The sequence below is a fragment of the Lepidochelys olivacea genome (assembly GCF_965140295.1).
Source record: "Lepidochelys olivacea isolate rLepOli2 genome assembly, chromosome: 9".
Taxonomy (NCBI): domain Eukaryota; kingdom Metazoa; phylum Chordata; order Testudines; family Cheloniidae; genus Lepidochelys; species Lepidochelys olivacea.
In genome coordinates this window covers 58,383,719-58,411,532 of record NC_140419.1, presented here as the reverse complement: position 1 = coordinate 58,411,532, position 27,814 = coordinate 58,383,719, and the positions used below count along the sequence as shown (strand labels likewise).

Below are 27,814 nucleotides of genomic sequence, written 5' to 3'. Positions count from 1 at the left end.
CCTCCCCTCCCTACCCAGCCATCCCACATAGAAGGGAAACTCTGTAGGGTCTGCTGTTAGAGCAGAGCTTCAGATCAAGGGCTTCAGAATCCCCTTCCTTGCCCATCCCCTGGGTAACAGCAAGAGTGACCTCAGCTCACTCCAGCATGGCTGCTGCTGTTTGCAGACTTTGAACCTCTCCCCTGCCACAGCACGTCCCAAGTGTGCTCTTCTCCTCCAGCTATCAACGGCTACGTGATGGATGCACTGCCTGGGCTGGTGATGGCTCAGCACCAAAGGGTGCGATGGTACCTGCTGAATGTGGGCGGCACTGAGGACATCCACTCAGTCTATTTTCATGGGCAACTGTTTGCCATTAGGACGAACCATGAGTATCGAATGGGAGTCTACAACCTCTATCCTGGTAAGAGTTGACCCAGGTGCTGGGAGCTAACCTGTCTCCTGGAGAGGATTGATGCAGGAGAAGCCAGCAGCCTAGCTCCAAAGAGTGCCCACCTAGCTTAGTGCAGCTGATGCACTCTGATTAGGGTGAACATGGCACCAACCTGACATCAAGGGGTAGCTAAATAGACGAGTGCCTCTCAGCCTGAGAAATAGGCCCTGGACCAACACTGCCTCAAATATTTGGATCCAAATGGCCATTAACTAGTGACGCCTTACTGGCTTTGAAGAGTCTTGTTTTGTTTGTCCAGCACTTCGCACAATGAGCTCCTTGTCCGTGACTAGGGCTCCTAGGAATGAGTGGTGGAAGTGTCCTAAAAGTGGGGCGGGCCACAGGTCCCCAAACCATGGCCCCATCCCAGAGCTGCACTACCCCCAGGCCCAGCCCCTGCACCGGCCCTTCCCACCCGAAGCTCTGCCCTCGCACCACTCATTCCCCCTGAAGCCCCACCCTCACACAGTCCCTTCTCCATGAGCCCCTGCCCTCACACTGTCCCCGCCCCTGCACTGCCTCTTCCCCCAAGACCCTAGCCCCCACTCACTCCTCTCCACCACCTTGCTCCTGTCGCTCAGCTCTATGGCTGGTAAAAAGTGATGGGGCCATGGCCCCCTGGCTCTCCCATTCCAGTGCCCCTGCTCCTAAGTGCAATGTAATACAAACAATTCATATTTTTGTTAATTATTTTTATCAAATTCAAGTGCATTTATTGGGCCAAACTCATTCCTGTCTAACGGTACTGGCTTTGATGAAGTTACACCAGGGAACAATTTGACCCAGTCAATGTGCTATTAAGGCTCAGGAAGCACCTGGCACCCATACCCACCTTGGGCAGTACTTTACTCTGTGAGTAGTCCAGTGCAATTGGCATCATGGCAGCACAATCTGCCCTCAGCATGAGTGAAGCAGGAGTGGGTGTAGCCACCACAGGCTTCTCCTTTAGCCGCTAGAAATAAATAATCCTTTGTTCTGCCCTCCCTCCCCTTCTTCTCACCCAGGTGTCTTTGGAACAGTGGAAATGCGCCCCTCCCACCCGGGGATCTGGCGGGTGGAGTGCGAGGTTGGAGAGCACCAGCAGGCTGGAATGAGCGCCCTGTTCCTTGTGTATGACCCGAGTGAGTGACTCTTCTCCTTGTTCTACAGTTGCCTTCACTGACTCTTCATTCACCTCCCGAGAATTTCATGTTAGACAGCATGGGGGAGCATTTTCACAGGTGCAGAAGTACCCGCCTAAGGCACTCTGGAGAACAGGGCTCAGGCTCCTCCGGTCACTTAGGTGCTTTTGAAAATTTTGCCCTCATGGCCCTCAAACGTGGACACGCCAGTTTTCACCCTCAGTCAGCTCTGGGCGAAGGAGAGTTACAGCGCTGAACAATTGAACCACCTGACCAAACCTACGGAAGAGACAGCAGGATAGCTAACTGCCATCATTCACACCTGCAGTGAATTACACCCCCATCTAAGAGGGGGCATGTGACTATGGGTGCAAAACTGGAGGCCGGCTTGAACCACCTTGAAAAATTTGCCCCCAGCAGCCTGATTTTCAAACCCTAAGACGCTATGGGCCACGCACAAAAATGTGCATACTCTTATCACCATGTCTGCATGCGCCCATCCAGCTGGCTAACGGAATAGGGAAATACCCATTTGTAGATCGGTAAACTGAGGCACAAAGAGGCAACGTGACTCACCAAGGGTCACAGAGGCTGGCCACAGGTGGTCATTTTCAGCAACACTCTTTACCATGTAAAGTGGTGCAAAATCTGTTGGGAATTGCAGTAAAGTCTTTGCCAGCTCAAGAGTGTAAATCAGTTTCCACCTCATTTTAAATACTAGTTTCAAAACAGAAGGAAAGGATTGATTTGTTATACTTAAGAGAATCATAGAATCACAAGGGTCATCTAGTCTAACCCTCTGCCAAGATGTAGGATAGTTGGCTTTACATAGTAAAGGTCTTTTTCCTCTTCTTAAAGGAGCATTAAATGTGAGCCAGAAAAGCTTTGTTTAAAGATAAATTAAAAAGCCGCTTAAGATTCAAAATCCACTTTTTACTAGAAAGGGCTTGACGTGAAAAGACAGTGTCAAGTACTATGATTTTTTAAGAGTCTAAGTTATAATGGAAATAAACACCGCAGTGCTCCACAGATCAGCAAAGGGACTTTAAAAAATAGGAGGTGTCAGCCAAGATGTTCTTAGAAACATGAAGATTTGTGTTTAAAAGACACTGCCTAGCAACAAACAGGCCTGGGAGCCAGACATCAGTACACAGAAGAGACATTTGTCAACACAGCTGTCATACCAGTGATCCAAAGAGAGGAGATGTTTCAGAGGACTCTCTGAGAGGCAGCTGTGAATTGTAATATATACCATCCCGGATTGGCTTATAAACCAATAATAAAAGCTGATATCACCCGCAAGGGTCAAAATTAGGAACAAGGGTCTGTAAGGGGCAGATTTAAAAATTTGCAAAGAATTTTTTAAAATGCTAGAAAATCAACTCCTGCCTTACTTATATGCCAGGACCTGAGTTCAGGCTTTTGGAGTCCTCCTGTGAAAGCTGTAGCAGTTAGGGTCACTAATAGCTAAGGCTGGATGGAGGTGTTCTCTTGTTTTGCAGCTCTTGCTGTATTTAGGACTGTCCCTACAGTGCTAGCAAAAAATCAGGGTTCATGGTTCTATCTCCCCTTTAAAGCGAGTTTAAGATCTCTGACACTATGTTTAAATTCAACACCTGTCAAAACTTCCAGGAGAGACTTGTCATGTCACTGCACTGTGATGCCTCTTGACATCTGCACTGCACAGTGACTATTAACACAATTGATCTGCAGCATTGCATTGTCACATGGCGACATTGTAGCACAACGAAGTGGCATTGGCTCTAAGGATATTGCCATCCTGGGATGCTTTCAATATCCTGGCTGCGCAGGGTGGTAGGTCACAGATAGCAGGACCTGGTCAGAACTGAGATGGGGGGGGGAACTTGGCCATTTGAATTCTCCAGTGTTGGCACAAGCCGTTGTCTGTCTTGGTTCATATGGGTCCCCACATCCTGAGTTTCAATTTGGAATCCAGGTTTCAATGAATCAAGAAGTTCAATGGTGCTCAGCTGAATCTGCCAAGTTGGCCTGGTTCCTAGTTGAAACTACTAGGTATCATGTGATTTACTCTCCAAATCTTGAACGGCCCACCCCCGAAGCCTAGCAGTGGCTGGAAACTTGGCCCAGGTTCACACGAAGCCCCACAGAACTTGGTGCACCTTTCAGCAAGCCTGGCCTGACCTCTGGGTTGGTAACAAGCCCACACTTGTCCTGGGTTGTGGGTTTGTTCTGAAAGGCTGGCCCAGCACTAACTGAGCGCCCTTATGGCAGGTGATGTCACCTGAGTACAATGGCCACCAGCCCCAGGGAAGGCTCCAAAGCAGTGCTGCGTGGGCTCCCTGGCTGCTGTGCCAAACCAGACTTGGGAACCTAACTCAGCGTCCAAGACTGAAGGCTCACCTAGGCCTTAGCTTCAAAGGCCAAATGAAATAGCCCATAAATCTTCTTTCCTCTCTCTTCCCCTTTGTTGCAGAGTGCCAGAACCCCCTTGGCCTAGCTTCCGGGAATATTGCGGATGCTCAGATCACAGCTTCAGGGCAGTATGGTGAGTGCTGGACTTTTTGGCCTTGTGACCAGGAAGAAGGTCAAGTTTTCATCAGGCTTAGCCAACACATGCTGGCAAGACCTGACCTACTCAATCAACTTTCCTAGTCGAGACAAAGCCTTTTTTATGGAGTGGTTCCTACTTCCCGCCGGATACCATCCCGGCATTGAAGGAGTTGTGGAGGGAGCAGACAGGGGCTGGCAAAGGCCATACCATTGGCTCTGAGGACCCAGCTCTAGAATGCCTTCTTCCCTGGGCCCATTCAACTGAGTTTCAAATCCTTTCTTGATTCCTAGAGGCCTCAATATGCTGCATTGCTTTGCCTTGGCGATTTTATTCCTTGCCTTCTATGCTTGGGATGATTCCATTGTAACCACAGTTAGATGAGGCGTCTGCAATAGACTGGTGCCTTGAAACATCCTTGCTGTTTAATTCAGTACTTCATCTCAAGTTCAGCTCTCCCTGCCTGCGGTGGCCAGCGAACACCTCTTCTGTCAGCTGAGAGCAACCTCCTCCAGCCCCCAGAGGAGTCCAGTGAGAATCCATTTTTTAGCCATTGTTATAGCAGAAGTGTGGCCAAGATGCTTGTTTCTCTACACAAGAAGATATGGCCCCTTACAGTCCAGACAGCATGTGATACACGGGGAGACCCTGTCCCTTGGCAGGATGGTGGCCACTGTTAAAGAGAGGGTAAACGGGAGAAGTAGGTCTCTGTCAGACAAGGATGCCTGAGTGGGGTTACCCAGACTCTGTGTTTCTCTGTCTTTTTAATCTGAGCCCAGATTTTACCAGTGCAGAGCTCTCTGATACCTGCACTTCCCATCTGACAGTGAACCAGGTCTGAACAGTGAGGGGCAGGCAGACAGACCCACTGAGGGATGTGCTCTGACTCTGCTGCTGGTGCTGTAGTCATCACACCTGTCTGTCCATGTCAGTGAGTGAACTCACGCCATGGCTTCCCCATCTCTCTTGTGTTCTTCCACAGGTCAATGGGCGCCTAGGCTGGCCCGGTTAGATCATTCTGGGTCTGTCAATGCTTGGAGCACTGACAGCGGCAACTCCTGGATTCAGGTAGGTTTCACTTATGGAGGAAGGAGACATTGTTAAGTGAAATTAATAGTAGCCTCTGATGCCTGCAGGCACCAGCCATTTGCCCTGTGGATGAGCTACAGAAAGAGGCAGTGAGCAATTCAGTCTGGGCAAGCCCCTCAGTTTCTCCACCACCACATCTACAGTGCCCTCAGGCTATTCAGGCCATTGCCAGATTGGGATGTTTCACTCCCCTCCAAACTCCCTACACACACACACACACACACACTCACTCACTCCTCCAAACCCCCTACACACACAGACACACATACACACTCACTCACTCCTCCAAACCCCCTACACACACAGACACACAGACACACTCACTCACTCCTCCAACCCCCCTACACACACACACACGCCCCTCCAAACCCCTACACACATACACACAAACGCCCCTTCCACCCCCCTCCACACATACACACACATGCACGCACCCCTCCGAACATCCTATACACACACACGCAGCCCTCCAAACCCCCTCCACACATGGATATACACCCGTCCCTCCAAACCCCCTCCACACACACACACACACACACACACATGCCCCCTCCACACATACACACACATGCATGCACCCCTCCAAACCCCCTACACACACCCACACGCACCCCTCTAACCCCCCCCCACACACCCCACCAAACCTCCTACATACATGCATATACATCCATCTGTCCAAACCCCCTCCACACATACACACACATGCACGCACCCCTCCAAACCCCCTCCACACACACACACACACCCCTCCAAACCCCCTCCACACACACCCCCTCCAAACCCCCTCCACACACACACACACACATGCACCCCTCCAAACCCCCTCCACACACACACACACACCCCTCCAAACCCCCTCCACACACACCCCCTCCAATCCCCCTCCACACATACACACCCACATGCACCCCTCCAAACCCCCTCCACACACACACACACACACCCCTCCAAACCCCCTCCACACACACCCCCTCCAAACATACACACCCACATGCACCCCTCCAAACCCCCTCCACACACACACACACACGCACACTTTTCCCTGCAGGTTCAGGTTTCCCTTTTCCCCACTTGTCCCCTCCTGCCAGACTCTGTGCCCCCATTCTGACCTCAATGTCTGGTGCCGCATGTTCTGCACCCTCTGGAGCTAACCTCAGTGCCCCCAGATGGGTCTGCTGCTGGAGTGAGAAATAGCATGTGACTCCCAGTGCTGCAGAAAGGGTCCCCTCCTCCTGCCTACCCCCTCCCTGCACCTTGTGCCTAGCATCTCACCCACAGGCTGGTGAAGTCAGTAGTATCTGCCTTCCTCGGATGGAGAAAACAAGAATATTTCATGTTGCACAGAGAGAAAAATAGCAGATTCCCTTTTGGTGAGAAGTTTCCTATTAATGAACAGAACAGATGAGCTGCCCTCCATGTTTATTTTTAATGTGGATTTTCCTGCATTGATGTAACACGCATAACAGTGATTAAGTAATGCACTGTAACATTGCAACCCTCAAAGTGGATTCTCAGCTCAAACTGCTGTGTGTGAGGATGCTAGCCCTAAGAATAGGAGCAATCCCCCAGCTTTAATAGTTAAAATCTTGACAAGTATTGTAGCCAGCCTTGCTTTAGTCAGCACTAATCATCCCCGATTCACATAAACACCAGATCAACCCTCACAGGTAAACAGGAATCATAGAATATCGGGGTCAGAAGGTCATCTAGTCCAACCCCCTGCTTAAAGCAAGACTAATCCCCAATTTTTGGCCCAGGTCCCTAAATGGCCCCCTCAAGGATTGAGCTCACAATCCTGGATTTAGCAGGCTAATGTGCAAACCACTGAGCTATCCCTCCCCCCTGGTATCCTGTCTCCAACAGTGACCAGTACCAGCTGCTTCATAGGAAGGTGCAAATTCCCCTACCAGACAGCTTTGTAATAATCTAGCCATAAGGGAAGAATCTTCCTGACCCTTATCAGTTAGGGGTTGACTTGTGCCCTGAAGTCTCAAAGTTGATATTCCTTATACTATTTTATCCCATCTAATATAACTTTGGGTATTCTTATTATTAATATAAATGTCTAATCCTTTTATCAATCCTGCTACACACTTGGACTCCATCATATCTTGTGGCAATGAGTTCCAAAGGTTAATGATCGACTGTTTCCTTTTACCAGTGTTAAATTCATCCCTTTTCAATTGCATTGAGTGCCCAAAACTATGCTGTGAAAATGTGAAGGGAAATGTAAATCCACAAAAGTCACTGTCATGTTAAGATAATTATAACAAAGCAAATAAAACTGTAATGTGCCAGCACAGTGTCTGTGATAATCTCCTGACAATACACACACAATAATAATACTCTTATAGCATGCTCCATCCAAGGATTTCAGAATGCTTCACAAATAGTCATTCAACCTTTTAGCAACCCTGTATATTATCGCTATTGTATGGATGGGGAAACCGAGGCTTGAAGTGACTTGCCTATGGTTACTCGCAGGTTTGGTAGAGCATGAGTCGCTACCCTGTTTTTTTAAACCCGAAGACCATGTCCCCTCCCTTTGAGGCTCCTCTTTCCCCAAAGGCGGTAGTAATCTTTGGTCCATTCAACCATACTGGTGGGTGTGATTTTCCTAACGCTGGTTAATATTCGTGCTGGCTGTGAGAGACTGGGGCCACTGGGGCTGCAGGGTGAGTGGAGAGAGGTAGATTGGCACATTTCTTAGGGGCTGTCAGTGCCATTGCAGAAGGTTGTTTTGGTTTGAGTAGCAGAGGGGAAGATGATGAGAGGGTGGTCTGAGGTCTCCCAGTGGCCCCTGCAATCACTGATGGTGTGGGATACCTCAGCCTGGTCCTGACAAATTATCCTTACTCAATGAGCCAGGGTTCTGCAACACCCTCCCCAGATATATCAAGGAGGGAAGCTCCTCCCCAACCCCAAACCTGGGAGGAGTCAAACCCGGTGCGCAAGTCGCACTATCGTTGGGAGTAGATACCAAATGGCAATCATCCTATGGGAAAAGAATCTCTATATTCCCTCGGTAGGTGGATCTGCTGCGTCCCATGATCCTTCATGGCATAAAGACCCAGGGGGCCCGGCAAAAGTTCTCCAGCCTCTACATCTCCCAGTTCATCATCTTCTATGGTCTTGATGGGGAGAGGTGGAAGAGATACAAGGGGAATGCCACCAGCTCCCAGATGGTGAGTAAAGGAGAGAGGATAGGATCTGAAAAGGATGCTGCATCTTTCTAGAACTGACTGATAGGCCAGGGTGTGATGAAGGCAGGCATCCTGTCTTCTGCAGGGGCCAGAACCCCTTTCAATTCATATAATTATACAATGTTGTCTCGGGGGTAAATATCTTCCTAATCCCAGCAGGTGATACATTTCTATCCTGAAGCATGAGGATTCATTGCTCCAGTAATTGCATCCTAGTTCATGTCATGGCAGATGTTTTTGTCCATATAAGTGTCTGACCATTTGTAAACCTACTCTTCAGTGACATCATGTGGCAGTGAGTTCCAGGGGTTAATTTTGGGTTGTGTATAATAGTATTTATTAGTATCCATTTGAATGGTGTTTCATATTTATTTCATTGAGCCCTTATTCTTGTGTTATGAAGCTGGTAAGGTTAATAAGTGCCAGACTGAAGTGACCATCTCCTTGCCACTCATTATTGGTAATGGTCTCAAGTTGCAGTGGGGGAGGTTTAGGTTGGATATTAGGAAAAAACTTTTTCACTAGGAGGGTGGTGAAGCACTGGAATATGTTACCTAGCGAGGTGCTGGAATCTCCTTCCTTTGGGGTTTTTAAGGACAGACTTGACAAAGCCCTGGCTGGGATGATTTAGTTGGGGATTGGTCCTGCTTTGAGCAGGGGGTTGGACTAGATGAACTCCTGAGGTCCCTTCCAACCCTGATATTCTATGATGCTATGATTATTTTGGAGACCTCTGTCCTCTTCCTTCTGCAAGCGCTGGAGAAACAGGGCCCCATCTGTTCCCTTCCTGCAGGTGTTCTTTGGGAATGTGGATGCAACAGGGGTGAAAGATAATCGTTTCAACCCCCCCATCATAGCCCGGTATATCCGCCTCCACCCCACACACTACAGCATTCGGACCACTCTGCGCATGGAACTCATTGGCTGTGATCTGAACAGTAAGTCCCACCATGAGGCCGTGATCTGAACAGTAAGTCCCACCATGAGGCCCTCTGCTCCTGGCTCCTCCTCATGCCCTCTAAAATCTAACTCTGGAGCAGAGGGGGACAGGGGCCTGCACCTGTGAGGTGCTAAACTCTCAACTCCCGCTGATTTCAGTGAGAGACGAGGGTGCTCAGGGCCTGGCAGGGTTAGACCATGTTGGTGGTGGGGCTGGCACCAGACACACCAAGATTAGCTGCAGGGGACAGGAAGGGGGAGTGACATCTGGCAGGTAAGTGATGCTTGAAAATCTCCTTATTGGCTGATGGCTATGGCTATCCTGGGAAGAGCGCAGAGCTAGCTCTCGGTGCTGACGCTGCAGCTGTGGGTGGGTGTGTTAGCCACGCTGAGAGTGCCCTCCTAGAAAGAGTGTCTGATCCTCACCTGTTTTAAGGAACCCTGTTTGCTTTTGGTTTTTAGTCAGCTGCCATTTCAGTCTAGGGGGAGCAGGTGAGCAGATGGAGTCCCCCCCTCCCACACACACTGGGGCTGGATATGTGGAGGCACGTTGGGGAGTGAAGGACATTTCCTCCTGACAGGTTTCAGTGGTAGCCATGTTAGTCTGTATCAGCAAAAAGGACAAGGAGTACCCTCTAAGGTGCCACAAGTACTCCTTGTTCTATTTCCTCCTGAGTGACTCAAGGAGAACAGACCCCCCTCCCTCCCAGCAAGAGCAGGCTGGAGGGAGCAGGAGCTGCTTTGGGTATTGGGTGTGTGTCCAATGCACAGGACTGTTCTGGAGACATGGGAGCTGGGCTGGCAGGGGATTGCAGAAGCTGAAATATAGCCAGGTAAGGTACGTGCACAGCAGGACTGTGACAGGTGGTCTTGATGTGATAACAGATGCTGCCTCCCATATGTTGGCCAGTAGGCCACCAAATGGGAGTAATGGGCAACCAGAAGGCATCTTGGTTTCTATTGCTTCAACTCTCTTCCAGGCTGCTCCATGCCCTTAGGAATGGAGAACAAAAGTATCTCCAACCAGCAGATCTCTGCCTCCTCCTACAGTGAGAACATGTTCTCCAGCTGGGCTCCCTCCCAAGCCCGACTTAACCTGCAGGAGAGGACTAATGCCTGGAAGCCAAAGGTAACCATGGGGCATGCCCCACTTTTAAATGGGGGTTTCCCAGCCCAAAGGAGCACTGAGCTAGTGACAGAGCACTGGCTCGCCACACTCCCCACCTCTCCCGACAGGAGTCCCTGTGGAGAATGGTAGAGGAGCAGTAGCTGTGGGTCAATCATAGCTGCTCCAGTCTGAGCAGGAGGTGCTGTATGGCAGGGTGCAGGAGGTCTGGCTGTGGGTCAGATCATAACTACTCCAGTTCTGGCCTCTCCAAGGAGGATGCGCTACAGAGATGAGAGTAGGAACAGTGAGTGCACTTAACATGAGCTGTGATCCCTGGCCTGGTGTTCAGAAATGTTGAGCACTCACCATTCCTTCCCACTGACATTAGTGGGACGTGCAGGGGCTCAGCCCCTCTGAGAGTGAGGCCAGTTCAGTTCAAAGTCTCTTTGGATCCAGCAGCTCCTCGTAGAACATTAAGGCCCCATCCACAATACAAGTAAACTGTGACTGCGACACTCTTGTCTGCCATGCTTACAACACACCAGGCTGAGTTGTGTCCACACAGCAGCCTTTTTCGCAACACACATGTGTCTCCAGTGGGTTTGTGCATCTGTACCGATCATGCTCCTTGCCATGTTTGTATCAGGGCACTGTGGGAAAATCAGGGTAGCTATCCCACAATGCCTCAGCGGAGCACATGAAGCAATGCATTTTGGGATTCCCTACTGCAAAGAGTCTGGGAAGGAGTGCTGGCCAACCTGGTGACACAGATGCTGTGAGGAGATCCTACCCACACAAGGAAATAAGTGTCCTCATTTGGTTCCAGGAGCATGCTATGTGCCAGTCTAGCAGGGCAACACCTGGTTAGCTGAGATTGTTCTGAAGTTTTAGCACCAACCATGTCCAGAGATGGTTACCAACTTGGTTCAAGGTTACGGCATAGAAAGGGTTTTGGCCTGTCTGCTCCCTGGCGCTGAAGACATTCTGAGAGTAGTGGGAGGGACTGGACATGGCTAAGTAAAAGTTCTGACATGTTGAGAGCTGAGGGGACCATTTGCACTGTGTCTGGTGGGTATTTCTGAAGGGGACATGAAGGCTGGTGTGTCATTCCCCAGGTGAACAGCCCCAATGAGTGGCTGCAGGTGGACTTTGAGAAGATCATGAGAGTCACTGGAATCGTAACCCAGGGCGCCAAATTCATCTTCAGTAAAATGTTCGTGAAGGAGTTTGCTGTCTCCAGCAGTCAGGACGGCTCGCGTTGGACTCCAGTTCTCCAGAATGGCGAGGAGAAGGTAAACAGATCCAGGCTGGTGCCTGGGATACCAGGGAAAGCCCAAGGGATCACAGACACTGGTACTCAGGGTTGTCCTTAGGCATGCCCAGCTATGCTGCGTAGGACATCCAAAAATATGGGGCACCCCTGGGTCTTAGTGTCCACCCGCTACCTCTTCCTATCCCTGTTCTGACCCTTTCTGCAGGCTCCGACCACAGCTGGCTGCTGCAGCCTGGTGAATCTTCCTCTGAAGGGGATCTAGTACTTAAAAGTGAAAAAGATCAGGCTTGACAAAGCCCTGGCTGGGATGATTTAGTTGGGGATTGGTCCTGCTTTGAGCAGGGGGTTGGACTAGATGACCTCCTGAGGTCCCTTCCAACCCTGATATTCTATGATTCTATGAAAAGCCTTCCAGACCTATTAGGACAACACTGAATCTGTTAAAGAGCCATTCAAGTGGTAATGAAGCAATTTAACAGGCATTTGCCAAACCCCAGGTATATACTGTCAGTTTCTGAATTTTACTGACAAAAACAGTTGTGCATTACTGTAATATTTACTCAGAACTACAGGATCTTAGTTTAAAATTTGCTTTAAAAATATTTCATTAGTGTGTTGCTGAAGATTATAAAATCACATCTCTAAAAAATCCTCGCACATATTTTTAGATGCACAATCTGGTATTCATCTTTAGCTTTAAATGCTTGGATCTTCAGGCATATAATTTTTTTAATAAATCCTTCAAAAGACCACCTTTTCTAAAATATACATGCAAGCCCGAGCTGCCATCGGGCATAGGGCACCAGTTTAATAATACTGCACAGAGCCCCATAAATCCTAAGGATGGCCCTGCTGGCTCACACTTGGAGAGGGGCTTGCAACCCCTCTGTATCCTTTATTTAACCAACAGCAACTCCTGGGGCTTTTGTCATGGGCAACTCAAGGACCACTTGGCAGTGATGTGCTGCCAGGGTTGTGATGGTGTCTCTTTGGATGGAGGAATTAGTCAGTGTTTGGGGCCTTGCAGGGTTTTTTCTGCTAGGATGAGAAGTTGGTGCTAGGAGTCAGGTCTGTTCTTGGTGCAATCCTGTTTATCTACCAAGAACACACACACAGTCCTCGTTCTCTCAAAAGGTAGAAAGAAACAACAGCAGGCAGTTTCTTGGCTGTAAAATTCCCAGGTTTGCCCCTCCAGTAGGGGGCCACTCACTCATTCCTGAATACTGGACATTCCAGTACTTCTGGGAATGGCGTGACCCTGCCCCTGCCAGTGTGACCCTACCCGCACTGGTCGGACCTTGGACGCACAGTGCAGACAAGGTCATGCTGCATGGGGTAGCGGGGGACAGGCCATTGTTAAGAGCACACTGCTTTTCAGAAGGGCGTCCCACATCCAAACTAAACCATGTCCATTTTTTTCTGTGCAGAAGTGGGACATACCCTAGAAAAGTAGGACTGCCTGGTTTAATACTGGACAGCTGGGTTCTTATCCTCCAGTGAGCTCAGCTTCCTCTCAGGATCACACTCACAGCTTCTCCAGTCATCCTGCTGGCTTTCTTCCGCTAACACACACAGGCTTCCAAACCAGTCTCCTAGCCCCTGAGTTTGTACTCAGCCCACTGAACTGCCAAGTACTTTGGGCAAGCCCTCCATTGTCTCTGCTGCATAAAGGGTGTTGTTTGCTCCTTCCATTGAGCCTAAAAAAGAGCGCTTGGCACAACCATTGGCTTTACCAGGGTCTGTATTTGCTTTGGATCAGACTCATTAGTCAGAGCCATCAGTAGCTTTCAGCCCCCCTCAGCCAGCTGTGAACCCCTATTCCAGGGTAAGGGCTGGTCTACACTAGAAAATTAGTCAAACGTTGCTCAGGGGTGTGAAAAATCCTTGAGTGACCAGTTAAGCCAATCTAAAAGTCCCTTTGTAGACAGCGCTAAGGCTTGTCTACACTACAAATTTATGTCGACCTAAGAGCAGGTCTACATTACAAATTTACATTGGCGCAGCTCCAGCCTGTCTGGTGAAGATGTTCTAAGCTGATGGGAGAGAGCTCTCCTGTCAGCTTAATAACTCCACCTCCGTGAAAGGTGGTCACTGTGTTGGCAGGAGAAGCTCTCCCTTTGACATAGCACTGTCTACAGAGGTTGGTAGAACTACATCGCTCAGGGCGGGTGTATTTTTCACGTAGTTATACTGAAGTAAGTATGTAGTGCAGGGGTGAAAGTAAGTCTAGGGACTTACTGGTACGGGGCTCGGGCTGGCTCTGGCCCCTGGAAGGAGCAGGGCCTCAGGCGGAAGGGGCGGGACTGGGGGGTCAGAGCCAGCCCCGGGCCACCCTGTACCAGTAAGTGCCTGCTTCCCCCTCCCCTCCCCCCGCCGGGGTAATAGCGGCAGCCGGGGGCTCTGGCAACGGTTTAAAGGGCCCGGGGAGGTAGCGGCGACTGAGCCCTGGGCCCTTTAAATCGTCCCCAGAGCCCCACCACCGCTTCCCCAGGGCTCCGGCAGCAGGGCTCCGGGGAACAGGGCTCCAGCCGCCACTACTGCCCCGGGCCCTTTAAATCATCCCCAGAGCCTGCTACCGCCCCGGGCCCTTTAAATCGCCGCCCCAGCCCCGCCGCCGCTACCCCAGGGCTCTGGCAGCAATTTAAAGGCCCAGGGGCTGCAGCCGCTGCTGAGAGCTGCAGGCCCTTTAAATTGTGCCTGGGGAAGCCGATGCACCCCGGTACGGTGCACCAGCTCTTGCCAGTAGGCTGTACCGGGGCGTACTGGCTTACTTGCACCTCTGATGTAGTGTAGACCAAGCCTTAGTTATGTACCAAGTCATTGCACAGTAATTAAATCACTTTTGTTCCTTGTGTTTGCGGTGCATGTCCTCCCCAGGAGCGGTTGTACCAATTGTACTGTCAGTGTGGGGCATTGTGGGATGGCTTCTGAAAGCCAGTAACAGTCAATGTAAGCTCCACACTGACCTGCGTCAACCTACTACATCAACATTGACTCTACGCCTTTCACGGACTCAGTGTAATGGGGCAGTTACATCAATGGGAGCAAAATTTTAGTATAGACGCTTAGAGTTAGGTCAAGCTGCCTTGTGTGTGTCGACCTAACTCTGTACTGTAGACCAGGCCTAAGTCAATGGATGAATTCTTCCGTCGACCTAGCTACAGCCTCTCAGGGAGGTGGATTTACTGCAGTGATTGGAGAGCCCCTCCCGTCAGTGAAGGTGCTGTCTACACTGATGCACTATGGTGCTTTAAAGGGCAGACATAGCCTGAGTGTGCTGCAGGGTGCTATGGGACTACGGTAATGCATCTGCTCTACCATTGAAACAAAACTGTCTTCTCAGGGCACTAGCAAAGGAGAGGTGCAGCAGTCCCACTTGGCAAACAAACGTTTCCTGAGTTGCACTCGCTAGGAGTGCCTGGGGTGGTTCCTGCATGTGGATAGCATAGCACAGTGCTGCTGGAGGCAAAGGGAGGACAGCCTTGTTGCAGGGCTGGGCATATTTTTCCCCATTTGAAAATACCTTGCCCAAACCAAAACTTTTCCATTTGTTCCAAAGATTTTCTAACCCTTTAAAAATAAAATTGAAGCAAAATTTGAAACAAAAAGTCATTTTGAATCAAAATATCTATTTTCCATTTTTTTCCATTTTTTTCTTGAGCAGAACAATTCAGAGAATTTGACACAAATGTATGAGTTTTGAGATGAGAGAGTTTTGTCCAAAAAATTTCACCCAGCTCTAAGGTATCGTTTCCTGCCATTGTGCCCATTGGTGCTTGCTCCATTATGAAGCCTTGCAATGGCGCAGAATTCCATCAGCCCTGCTTGTAACTGCATCAGCCCTTGTGCCACCTGGTCCGTCAGAAAGCAAAGTACAGGGACTTGTTGAAAACACACATCACCCACAAATTAGAAACCTGCAGGCCAGAATAAGGGGCTTTGTAAAATCCTGACTGTGCAATGGCCCTGGGGGATGGGGATAATGGAGGAGAACTGATTACCGTGTGTACTGCAGCAGCTGGGAGATGGGAAGAACTCATGATACAGCAACAGTCTATTAGTATGTGTATTCCCTCTGTGTATAAGAATCATAGAATCATAGACCCAGAGGGTTAGGAGGGACTGCAGGGGCCATCTGATCTAACCCCCTACCACGATGCAGGATTTGTTGTGTCTGACCCATTCAAGAGTATCCAGCCTTCTTTTGAAAACCTCCAATGAAAGAGCTTCCACAACCTCCCGAGGAGTCTGTTCCATTGTCCTACTGTTCTTACAGCTAGGGAGTTTCTCCTGAGACTTAATCTAAATCTGCTGTGCTGTAGTTTGAACCCGTTGCCTCTTGTCCTGCCCTCTATGGCAAGAGAGAACAAATTTTCTCCATCTTTTTAATGGCAGCTTTCAAATATTTGAAGACCGCTATCACTTCCCCCCCGCAATCTCTTCTCTTCCAAACTAAACATATGCAGTTCCTGCAGCCTGTGCTCATACAGCTTACATTCCATCCCTTTGATTATCTTTGTCGCTCACCTCTGAATCCCTTCCAGTTTCACTAAATCCTTTCTATACATTTCAGAGCAGCAGCCGTGTTAGTCTGTATTCGCAAAAAGAAAAGGAGTACTTGTGGCACCTTAGAGACTAACCAATTTATTTAAGCCTAAGCTTTCGTGAGCTACAGCCAATGAAGTGAGCTGTAGCTCGCGAAAGCTTATGCTCAAATAAATGTGTTAGTCTCTAAGGTGCCACAAGTACTCCTTTTCTTTCTATACATTGGTGACCAAAACTGGACACAGTACTCCAGCTGAGGCCTAACCAGCGCCGAGTAGAGCGGTACTGTCACCTCCCGTGACTTGCATGCTATGCCTCTGTTAATGCAACCTAAAATTGCATTTGCTTTTTTTGTAACAGCATTGCATTGCTGACTTATGTTGAGGTTGTGATACATCACAGCTCCCAGATCTTTCTCAGCAGTGCTGCTGCCAAGCCAGTTATTCACCGTTCTGTATCTGTACATTTGGCTTTTTTTCCCTAAGTGCAGCACCTTCCATTTGTCTTTGTTGAATTTCATTTTGTTGTCTATAGCCCAGTTCTCCAATTTATCAAGATCCCTCTGAATTTTAGCTCTATCCTCAAAAGTGTTGGCATCCGCCCCCCAGCTTTGAGTCATCTGCACATTTCATCAGTATGCTCTCCATACCTACATCCAGGTCATTAATAAAGATGTTAAACACCACCCCATACACTGCCTCCCCATATAGTAGACCTGGGCTGTAACAGAAAGATAGAGAAAGCCTATTAGAGCAATTAGCTGTCTGCACCCAAGCCAGTGCAGAATTGATTCCTCTAGTTTATTCTCCAGATCTTTGTCCTGTTTATTTTTAAATTTCCCAAGTGATGAAGCTTCTACCCCTTTCCTTGGGAATCTCTGCTGCAATCTGATAGACCCTGTTGTTTAGAACCCTCCCCCTCCGCTGTTATCTTCCTTTGCTTCCTTTCTTCCCACTCCTCCCAGGTATATCCTCTGCTTGCACCACCTGAAATAAGTCCCCTCCTGTGCCCTTCAGATACAGGGATCGCCTTCCTTAGCATTGTCCTATCCCCAGCTGAGTGAGATTCCCACCTAGAGTAACTCCACTGACATCCAGGGGCTGGTTCCTGGGATGAATCTCTCCCCACTGGGGGAGTGAGCAGCCCTGACATGGCAGAGCAGAGAAAGTGCCAACTATTTCTTCCTCCTTTCAGATCTTCAAGGGCAACCAAAATCACTTCAGCACCGTGGTGAACTCCCTGGATCCTCCGCTCTTTGCCCGGTATCTAAGGATACACCCCCGCCGGTGGCAAAACCACATTGCCCTGAGGATGGAATTCTTAGGCTGCGACGCCCAGCAAACATACTGATGGGCTGATAGCTTTGGATTAAAGGACCTAGCTTTGGCTGGACACTGAACCATCACCAAGCCTGGAGCGATCCAAAGAGGAAGATCTTCCAAAGCCCATATGAAGGGCCACATTCACTGCAGGTCTAAGCAGAAGCAGCACCATTCACTTCCGTGGAGTTTTATGCATTTACACTAGCTGGGTTGGGAATGTGGCACAGAGCACTCCAAGTGGTCGGAAGAAAGGGGCCTGCAAAGGTTTATGGGTCGCCTGCCCTTCCCCTGTCTTTCTCATATACTGTGTGCCATATAATCGGAACATAGCACTAAATAATTAAACAGTAATTTTCCAGCAAACATCTGCTGCCACCCCCCACCCCTGTCTTCCCCAGCTCAGCCAGCCTTGAAATCCCCATGGGGCTTAGAGTCAGCATTCATAGCAGCTAATAATTAATTAGCCACTGAGATCTGCTTCGTTATTTTCCATAAACTCTCAGTGACCTGGCCCTGGCTATGGCCCCAGCACAAGTGATGGAGGGTGTGGTCTGGAGGGAGAGATAAGAACATCACCCAAGGGCCACATTTTGCAATCAGCTGGGGTTCAACGCACCCAGTGGCCCCTGCCAGAGTCCAGGCTGGGGCTGTGCTAGCTTGGTGCAATGCCTGAAGCCAGCAGCCATGCAGCCTGACTCAGGGCTGTGGGATTTGCCCCACATGCCCTTTTGTTTCCCTTCCTTTGCTGAGTCAATAGTGCTCCTGCACTGTCATGGCCCAGTGCCACCATTCTGTCTTCAGCAAGTTGCTCTCTTGTTGGCAGTCATCTCCTGGAGCAAACCCTCCTCCTCCTGGGGCTTTTCTCCCTTTCTGTGCTCTCGGTAGCCTGCTATGGGACTTTGGCCCCTCATGCCGACACCATGTAGAGTGCAGCCCAGGCAGGCTCTCAGATTGTCACAAACAAGGATACTTCCTGTCGCACACACATACCCACCCCCACCCAGAGACTCTGTCAGGCCAGGGGCCATTGGAGGTTGGGGACATTTTACAGTAAGGCCATCTAGCCCAGATTGCTTCTTCACACTGAGCCCCATACGTTAGGGGAATCTGGAGTGGGAGCTGGATTTGGCTGTTATGCTCTTTCTCTGCTTTGGCTGAACCCAGTGGCTGCTTTCCCATTAACTTTAGGTAGACTGGGCCTGGATCCAAACCGCAGGACTTGGGCCCATCTCGGCTTATGCTAGTGTCTGCTGCCAGCATATTAGAAACAACAATGCTTGGAGCTCTATGATTAGACTAGACTGCCAGGCTGTGATTCAGTCCCTTTCCCAGGCTGCACTATAGACACTGGCCACACACTGTGTAGAATCCAAACTCGCCGCGTCCTGATAGTTGGCTTTATTAACAAGGCCACAATAAGATAATGTTCAGCTCAAACCTTCTCCCCTGGCTTGGCTTCTCCTAAGGCTCCTCCTTCTTGACTACTCAGCCTACACCCCAGATCCTTGGTCCCCAGAGGGCCCGTCCTACCTCCCTTATAGCCAAGTGGGGTAATGAGTTACCTGCCTTGGAGACTCAGGAGAACACAATTAACCCTTTCCCAGCAGGGTCTCCAGGGTGGAGTATTTCAGTCAAACACTGCGAGCCTGTGACAGGCACAGAGACGGACTGACCCCACCTCTGGAGCACAGCCAGTCAAAGAGCAGGCATGGACCCCTCAGTATTATGGTCCTGGTGTGGGTTCTGGTGTTTTCAGATGGGTGCCCACCTACAATGACCTTTTCACTTCTTCCCCCAGCACATTTTGTTGGGGTGTTACAATTACCAAATCCCCAAACTGTGCAGACATTGTTTAAATTGAACTGAACAAAAATAAAATCGATCTTACTGATGTAATCCTAATAAAGTCCAGACTCCAGCCAGATGGCACTGTGCTTGCTTTCAGGGTTTGCAACCAATCCAAGTGCTCGCTACTGGAAGCCAATGCCAGCAATGCAGACCACATAAAAGCTCTCACCCCCAAGTAAAGTTTAGCAGCAAAATATTTTTAAAAAGAAAAGAAAAGGAAGACTTGTGGCACCTTAGAGACTAACCAGTTTATTTGAGCATAAGCTTTCGTGAGCTATAGCTCACTTCATCAGATGCATAAAGTGGAAAATACAGTGAGGAGATTTATATACACACAGACCATGCAAAAAATGGATGTTTACCATACACATTGTAAGGAGAGTGATCACTTAAGATGAGCTATTACCAGCAGGAGAGTGGGGTGGGGCGGGAGAGAAAACCTTTTGAAATGATAATCAATGTGGGATAACCTTTTGAAGTGATAATCAAGCTGAATGAGGGAGCCAACCTAGTGACAGAGGATGTGGAAAAAGCTAATGTACTCAATGCTTTTTTTGCCTCTGTCTTCACTAACAAGGTCAGCTCCCAGACTGCTGCGCTGGACATCACAGCATGGGGAGTAGATGGCTAGCCCTCAGAGGAGAAAGAGGTGGTTAGGGACTATTTAGAAAAACTGGACACGCACAAGTCCATGGGGCCGGACGAGTTGCATCCGAGAGTGCTAAAGGAATTGGCGGCTGTGATTCCAGAGCCATTGGCCATTATCTTTGAAAACTCGTGGCGAACGGGGGAAATCCCAGATGACTGGAAAAAGGCTAATGTAGTGCCAATCTTTAAAAAAGGGAAGAAGGAGGATCCTGGGAACTACAGGCCAGTCAGCCTCACCTCAGTCCCCGGAAAAATCATGGAGCAGGTCCTCAAAGAATCAATCCTGAAGCACTTACATGAGAGGAAAGTGATCAGGAACAGTCAGCATGGATTCACCAAGGGAAGGTCATGCCTGACTAATCTAATCGCCTTCTATGATGAGATTACTGGTTCTGTGGATGAAGGGAAAGCACTGGATGTATTGTTTCTTGACTTTAGCAAAGCTTTTGACACGGTCTCCCACAGTATTCTTGTCAGCAAGTTAAAGAAGTATGGGCTGGATGAATGCACTATAAGGTGGGTAGAAAGTTGGCTAGATTGTCGGGCTCAATGGGTAGTGATCAATGGCTCCATGTCTAGTTGGCAGCCGGTGTCAAGTGGAATGCCCCAGGGGTCGGTCCTGGGGCCGGTTTTGTTCAATATCTTCATAAATGATCTGGAGGATAATGTGGATTGCACTCTCAGCAAATTTGCAGATGATACTAAACTAGAAGGAGTGGTAGATACGCTGGAGGGCAGGGAAAGGATAAAGAGGGACCTAGACAAATTGGAGGATTGGGCCAAAAGAAATCTGATGAGGTTCAATAAGGATAAGTGCAGGGTCCTGCACTTAGGACGGAAGAACCCAATGCACCGCTACAGACTAGGGACCGAATGGCTAGGCAGCAGTTCTGCGGAAAAGGACCTAGGGGTGACAGTGGACGAGAAGCTGGATATGAGTCAGCAGTGTGCCCTTGTTGCCAAGAAGGCCAATGTCATTTTGGGATGTATAAGTAGGGGCATAGTGAGCAGATCGAGGGACGTGATCGTCCCCCTCTATTCGACATTGGTGAGGCCTCGTCTGGAGTACTGTGTCCAGTTTTGGGCCCCACACTACAAGAAGGATGTGGATAAATTGGAGAGAGTCCAGCGAAGGGCAACAAAAATGATTAGGGGTCTGGAACACATGACTTATTGGGAGAGGCTGAGGGAACTGGGATTGTTTAGTCTGCAGAAGAGAAGAATGAGGGGGGATTTGATAGCTGCTTACAACTACCTGAGAGGTGGTTCCAGAGAGGATGGTTCTAGACTATTCTCAGTGGTAGAAGAGGACAGGACAAGGAGTAATGGTCTCAAGTTGCAGTGGGGGAGGTTTAGGTTGGATATTAGGAAAAACTTTTTCACTAGGAGGGTGGTGAAACATTGGAATGCGTTACCTAGGGAGGTGGTAGAATCTCCTTCCTTAGAAGTTTTTAAGGTCAGGCTTGACAAAGCCCTGGCTGGGATGATTTAATTGCGGACTGGTCCTGCTTTGAGCAGGGGGTTGGACTAGATGACCTCCTGAGGTCCCTTCCAACCCTGATATTCTATGATTCTATGGGCCATTTCCAGCACATTTCCAGGAGTTAACAAGAAAGTCTGAGGAACAGTGCGGGGGGTGGGGGAGGGAAGGAATAAACAAGGGGAAATAGTTTTACTTTGTATAATGACTCAACCACTCCCAGTCTCTATTCAAGCATAAGTTAATTGTATCCAATTTGCAAATTGATTCCAATTCAGCAGTCTCTCGTTGGAGTCTGTTTTCGAAGTTTTTTTGTTGAAGAATAGTCACTTTTAGATCAGAAATCGAGTGACCAGAGAGATTGAAGTGTTCTCCAACTGGTTTATGAATGTTATAATTCTTGACATCTGATTTGTGTCCATTTATTCTTTTACGTAGAGACTGTCCAGTTTGACCAACGTACATGGCAGAGGGGCATTGCTGGCACATATCACATTGGTGGATGTGCAGGTGAACGAGCCTCTGATAGTGTGGTTGATGTGATTAGGCCCTATGATGGTGTCCCCTGAATAGATATGTGGACACAGTTGGCAATGGGCTTTGTTGCAAGGATAGGTTCCTGGGTTAGGGGTTCTGTTGTGTGGTATGTGATTGCTGGTGAGTATTTGCTTCAGGTTGGGGGGCTGTCTGTAGGCAAGGGCTGGCCTGCCTCCCAAGATTTGTGAGAGTGTGGGGTCGTCCTTCAGGATAGGTTGTAGATCCCTGATAATGCGCTGGAGAGGTTTTAGTTGGGGGCTGAAGGTGACGGCTAGTGGCGTTCTGTTATTTTCTTTGTTAGGCCTGTCCTGTAGTAGGTGGCTTCTCGGTACTCTTCTGGCTCTGTCAATCTGTTTTTTCACTTCAGCAGGTGGGTATTGTACTTGTAAGAATGCTTGATAGAGATCTTGTAGGTGTTTGTCTCTGTCTGAGGGGTTGGAGCAAATGCGGTTGTATCGTAGAGCTTGGCTGTAGACAATGGATCATGTGGTGTGGTCTGGGTGAAAGCTGGAGGCATGTAGGTAGGAATAACGGTCAGTAGGTTTCCGGTATAGGGTGGTGTTTATGTGACCATCGCTTATTAGCACTGTAGTGTCCAGGAAGTGGATCTCTTGTGTGGACTGGACCAGGCTGAGGTTGATGGTGGGATGGAAATTGTTGAAATCATGGTGGAATTCCTCAAGGGCTTTTTTTCATGAGTCCAGATGATGAAGATGTCATCAATATAGCGCAAGTAGAGTAGGGGCATTAGGGATGAGAGCTGAGGAAGCGTTGTTCTAAGTCAGCCATAAAAATGTTGGCATACTGTGGGGCCATGCAGGTACCCATAGCAGTGCCACTGATTTGAAGGTATACATTGACCCCAAATGTGAAATAAGTTATGGGTGAGGACAAAGTCACAAAGTTCAGCCACCAGGTTAGCCATGACATTATCGGGGATAGTGTTCCTGACGGCTTGTAGTCCATCTTTGTGTGGAATGTTGGTGTAGAGGGCTTCTACATCCATAGTGGCCAGGATGATGTTTTCAGGAAGATCACCGATGGATTGTAGTTTCCTCAGGAAGTCAGTGGTGTCTCAAAGATAGCAGGGAGTGCTGGTAGCGTAAGGCCTGAGGAGGGAGACTACATAGCCAGATAATTCTGCTGTCAGGGTGCCAATGCCTGAGATGATGGGGCGCCCAGGATTTCCAGGTTTATGGATCTTGGGTAGCAGATAGAATACCCCAGGTCAGGGTTCCTGCGGTGTGTCTTTGCGGATTTGTTCTTGTGCTTTTTCAGGGAGTTTCTTGAGCAAATGCTGTAGTTTCTTTTGGTAACCCTCAGTGGGATCAGAGGGTAATGGCTTGTAGAAAGTGGTGTTGGAGAGCTGCCGAGCAGCCTCTTGTCATCATGAATAGGTTGGAATATGAACAACAGCACCTCCTTTGTCAGCCTTTTTGATTATGATGTCAGAGTTGTTTCTAAGGCTGTGGATGGCATTGTGTTCTGCACGGCTGAGGTTATGGGGCAAGTGATGCTGCTTTTCCACAATTTCAGCCCGTGCATGTTGGCGGAAGCAGTCTATGTAGAAGTCCAGTATGCTGTTTTGACCTTCAGGAGGAGTCCACCTAGAATCCTTCTTTTTGTAATGCTGGTAGGAAGGTCTATGTGGATTAGTATGTTGTTCAGAGGTGTGTTGGAAATATTCCTTGAGTCAGAGGCGTCGAAAATAGAATTCTAGGTCACCACAGAACTGTATCATGTTCGTGGGGGTGGAGGGGCAGAAGGAGAGGCCCCGAGATTGGACAGATTCTTCTGCTGGGCTAAGAGTATAGTTGGATAGATTAACAATATTGCTAGGTCGGTTAAGGGAACCATTGCTGTGGCCCCTTGTGGCATGTAGTAGTTTAGATAATTTAGTGTCCTTTTTCTTTTGTAGAGAAGCAAAGTGTGTGTTGTAAATGGCTTGTCTAGTTTTAGTAAAGTCCAGCAACGAGGAAGTTTGTGTGGAAGGTTGGTTTTTTATGAGAGTATCCAGTTTTGAGAGCTCATTCTTAATCTTTCCCTGTTTGCTGTAGAGGATGTTGACCAGGTGGTTCCGCAGTTTCTTTGAGAGCGTGTGGCACAAGTTGTCAGCATAGTCTGTGTGGTATGTAGATTGTAATGGATTTTTTACCTTCAGTACTTTTTTACCTACAGGACAGGCCCAACAAAGAAAATAACAGAACGCCACTAGCCATCACCTTCAGCCCCCAACTAAAACCTCTCCAACGCATTATCAAGGATCTACAACCTATCCTGAAGGATGACCCATCACTCTCACAAATCTTGGGAGACAGGCCAGTCCTTGCCTACAGACAGCCCCCCAACCTGAAGCAAATACTCACCAGCAACCACATACCACACAAGAGAACCACTAACCCAGGAACCTATCCTTGCAACAAAGCCCATTGCCAACTGTGTCCACATATCTATTCAGGGGACACCATCATAGGGCCTAATCACATCAACCACACTATCAGAGGCTCGTTCACCTGCACATCCACCAATGTGATATATGCCATCATGTGCCAGCAATGCCCCTCTGCCATGTACGTTGGTCAAACTGGACAGTCTCTACGTAAAAGAATAAATGGACACAAATCAGATGTCAAGAATTATAACATTCATAAACCAGTCGGAGAACACTTCAATCTCTCTGGTCACTCGATTTCTGATCTAAAAGTGACTATTCTTCAACAAAAAAACTTCGAAAACAGACTCCAACGAGAGACTGCTGAATTGGAATCAATTTGCAAATTGGATACAATTAACTTAGGCTTGAATAGAGACTGGGAGTGGTTGAGACATTATACAAAGTAAAACTATTTCCCCTTGTTTATTCCTTTCCCCTCCACACACCTCCTCCACACACACCCCCACACTGTTCCTCAGACTTTCTTGTTAACTCCTGGAAATGTGCTGGAAATGGCCCACCTTGATTATCACTTCAAAAGGTTTTCTCTCCCCCCACCCGACACTCCTGTTGGTAATAGCTCATCTTAAGTGATCACTCTCCTTACAATGTGTATGGTAAACATCCATTTTTGCATGTCTATGTGTATATAAATCTCCTCACTGTATTTTCCACTTTATGCATCTGATGAAGTGAGCTGTAGCTCACAAAAGCTTATGCTCAAATAAACTGGTTAGTCTCTAAGGTGCCACAAGTACTCCTTTTCTTTTTGCGAATACAGACTAACACGGCTGCTACTCTGAAACCTGAAAATATTTTTAGTCACCAGTCGACTTAGAGTGGAAATATTGAAGCAGAGCACTCCTCTGATGAGGATGCTGACTCCGAATTTGCTTCATGGGTCCTTGATTGACTGATCCCAGATGACCTTATTTCTTCTTATACCAGGGTTGATTCAGGGGTTAGACAGTGCACATTTCTCTGCTGGAGGGCAGGGATAGGATACAGAGGGACCTAGACAAATTGGAGGATTGGGCCAAAGGAAATCTGATGAGGTTCAATAAGGATAAGTGCAGGGTCCTGCACTTAGGACGGAAGAACCCAATGCACAGCTACAGACTAGGGACCGAATGGCTAGGCAGTAATTCTGCGGAAAAGGACCTAGGGGTGACAGTGGACGAGAAGCTGGATATGAGTCAGCAGTGTGCCCTTGTTGCCAAGAAGGCCAATGGCATTTTGGGATGTATAAGTAGGGGCATAGCGAGCAGATGGAGGGACGTGATCGTCCCCCTCTATTCGACATTGGTGAGGCCTCATCTGGAGTACTGTGTCCAGTTTTGGGCCCCACACTACAAGAAGGATGTGGATAAATTGGAGAGAGTCCAGCGAAGGGCAACAAAAATGATTAGGGGTCTGGAACACATGACTTATAAGGAGAGGCTGAGGGAACTGGGATTGTTTAGTCTGCAGAAGAGAAGAATGAGGGGGGATTTGATAGTTACTTTCAACTACCTGAGAGGTGGTTCCAGAGAGGATGCTTCTAGACTATTCTCAGTGGTAGAAGAGGACAGGACAAGGAGTAATGGTCTCAAGTTGCAGTGGGGGAGGTTTAGGTTGGATATTAGGAAAAACTTTTTTACAAGGAGGGTGGTGAAACACTGGAATGCGTTGCCTAGGGAGGTGGTGGAATCTCCTTCCTTAGAAGTTTTTAGGGTCAGGCTTGACAAAGCCCTGGCTGGGATGATTTAATTGGGGATTGGTCCTGCTTTTGAGCAGGGGGTTGGACTAGATGACCTCCTGAGGTCCCTTCCAACCCTGATATTCTATGATTCTCATCAGCTCCAATGGGCATTCAGAGTGCGCTGCACTAGAACTAGTCAGAAAATCATTTTTTCCCCGCTGCAAAAAATGTCAAAAATGTGGGTTTTGTTTGAAAAATTTCTTTGCAATTTTTTAGATTTTTGTTGAAAAACTAAAAGCTGTATGTGGGGGGCAGGAGAGAAATCACAAAACCAGAAACAAGTTCCTTTACACCAACAATTTTTTACAAAAGTGGACTTTCATTTTTGGTGAAAATATCTGTTTCACCGAGAAGCCTAAAAAGACTTCTCTCCCCTTTTAAATACCATCCAGCTTGAGGCCCAGGGTCTGCTGCATTCCGGCAGGTCAGAGCGTGAAACGTTTAGAGAGTCTGGCAGAGGATAGAGGCTGCAGCGATAGGAACCTAGTGAGATTAGATGAGCTAATGTTGAGGCGTTGGGGAGGGAAGTGGGTCCCTCTCTCTCGAAAAGTGATCCACCGTGTGGAAAAGCACCCAGCCTCCCTTAACCAAATGCAGTGATTCAGGGGAGACAGGTGATGGTTCACCAGCTAAGCTTCCATAATCAGCCTGCTCTTTGGGGATCACTGCAGACTCTGTCCAGCTGCCAAGGATTCGGGATGAAGGGGGTGCAGGGGTGAGAGTACAGGGCAGCGAGATGGAGGGGGAGCTCCCCCTCTTCTCCCTGGCTTGCAGCTCCCTGTCACATTAGGCCTCAGGCTGGCCATTTGAGTGAGGGTGGGCGCCTGGCTCACCTCCTACATAGTTCTCTGGTGCGGTTCTGAGGTGCCCCCTTCCATTGGTGTCATGTAAGCAGGCCTGCCCCCTGCCAGGGGATGGCAAGCAGGCCAGACAAAAGAAAACTAGTTCCACGGTCCTTGCCTCATGCATAGGAGATGGGAGCAGGCTTTCAGCACTGCAGGCTGTTGCGGCTCCCACTCTCCTGGGTGGCTAAACAGGGTCTCAACAGCAATAACAGCCCAGCCCATCTTCGTCCTCAGAGGGCTGAAGCAAGCGGTGCATGCACACCATACACCAGCTAATAACAACACAGTGCCCCAGTCTGGTTTGGGTGGCACCCCAATTTGTTGCATTCCTCCCTTTCATAGACCCTTGTTGGGGTCTGACAAGCCTCATAGATGCTTGGGTGGGGGCTGATCCTTAACCCCCTCTTGACTGATGTGTGTATGGGGGGGGGTCAACTCAACTCCCTCCCCCCACAGCTGGATAGTGACATGAGAGCTCCCCCGTTTGTTTCAATCTCCTTTAACCAAGGCAGGTGTGGGGAAGAGAAGGGGGGCGGGGGTGATGTCATAAAAACAGCAGAGTTCCACGTGGCAGCTTTAGAACCCAGAATGGAAGACTCCGAGATCAGATGTGATCAGGTGTGTGCGTGTGCACACACGCACGAGCATGTCCTCTGGGGCTGGCACTCTGCAGTTTGGCCATCATCTGGAACCAGCAGCCTGGTTTGTTCCCCCGGGG

The 27,814-nt window shown here is 48.8% G+C and overlaps 1 protein-coding gene across 2 annotated transcripts in view; it reads left to right on the top strand.

Annotated features, from left to right (window-relative positions):
- The window catches only part of F8 (coagulation factor VIII), a 98,190-nt gene that overhangs the window by 55,526 nt on the left and 14,850 nt on the right, over positions 1-27,814 (top strand). Inside the window, exons 18-26 of one of the 2 annotated variants that reach the window (XM_084638392.1) lie at positions 221-403; positions 1,438-1,554; positions 4,010-4,081; positions 5,067-5,152; positions 8,203-8,358; positions 9,170-9,314; positions 10,296-10,444; positions 11,539-11,715; positions 17,436-19,502. In XM_084638392.1, the coding sequence (XP_084494518.1) occupies positions 221-403; positions 1,438-1,554; positions 4,010-4,081; positions 5,067-5,152; positions 8,203-8,358; positions 9,170-9,314; positions 10,296-10,444; positions 11,539-11,715; positions 17,436-17,591 (1,241 nt within the window). In that variant the 3' untranslated portion in view covers positions 17,592-19,502. Of the gene's footprint in view, positions 1-220; positions 404-1,437; positions 1,555-4,009; positions 4,082-5,066; positions 5,153-8,202; positions 8,359-9,169; positions 9,315-10,295; positions 10,445-11,538; positions 11,716-17,435; positions 19,503-27,814 lie in introns of those variants that run through there. The other variant, XM_084638391.1, reaches the window with a different exon arrangement.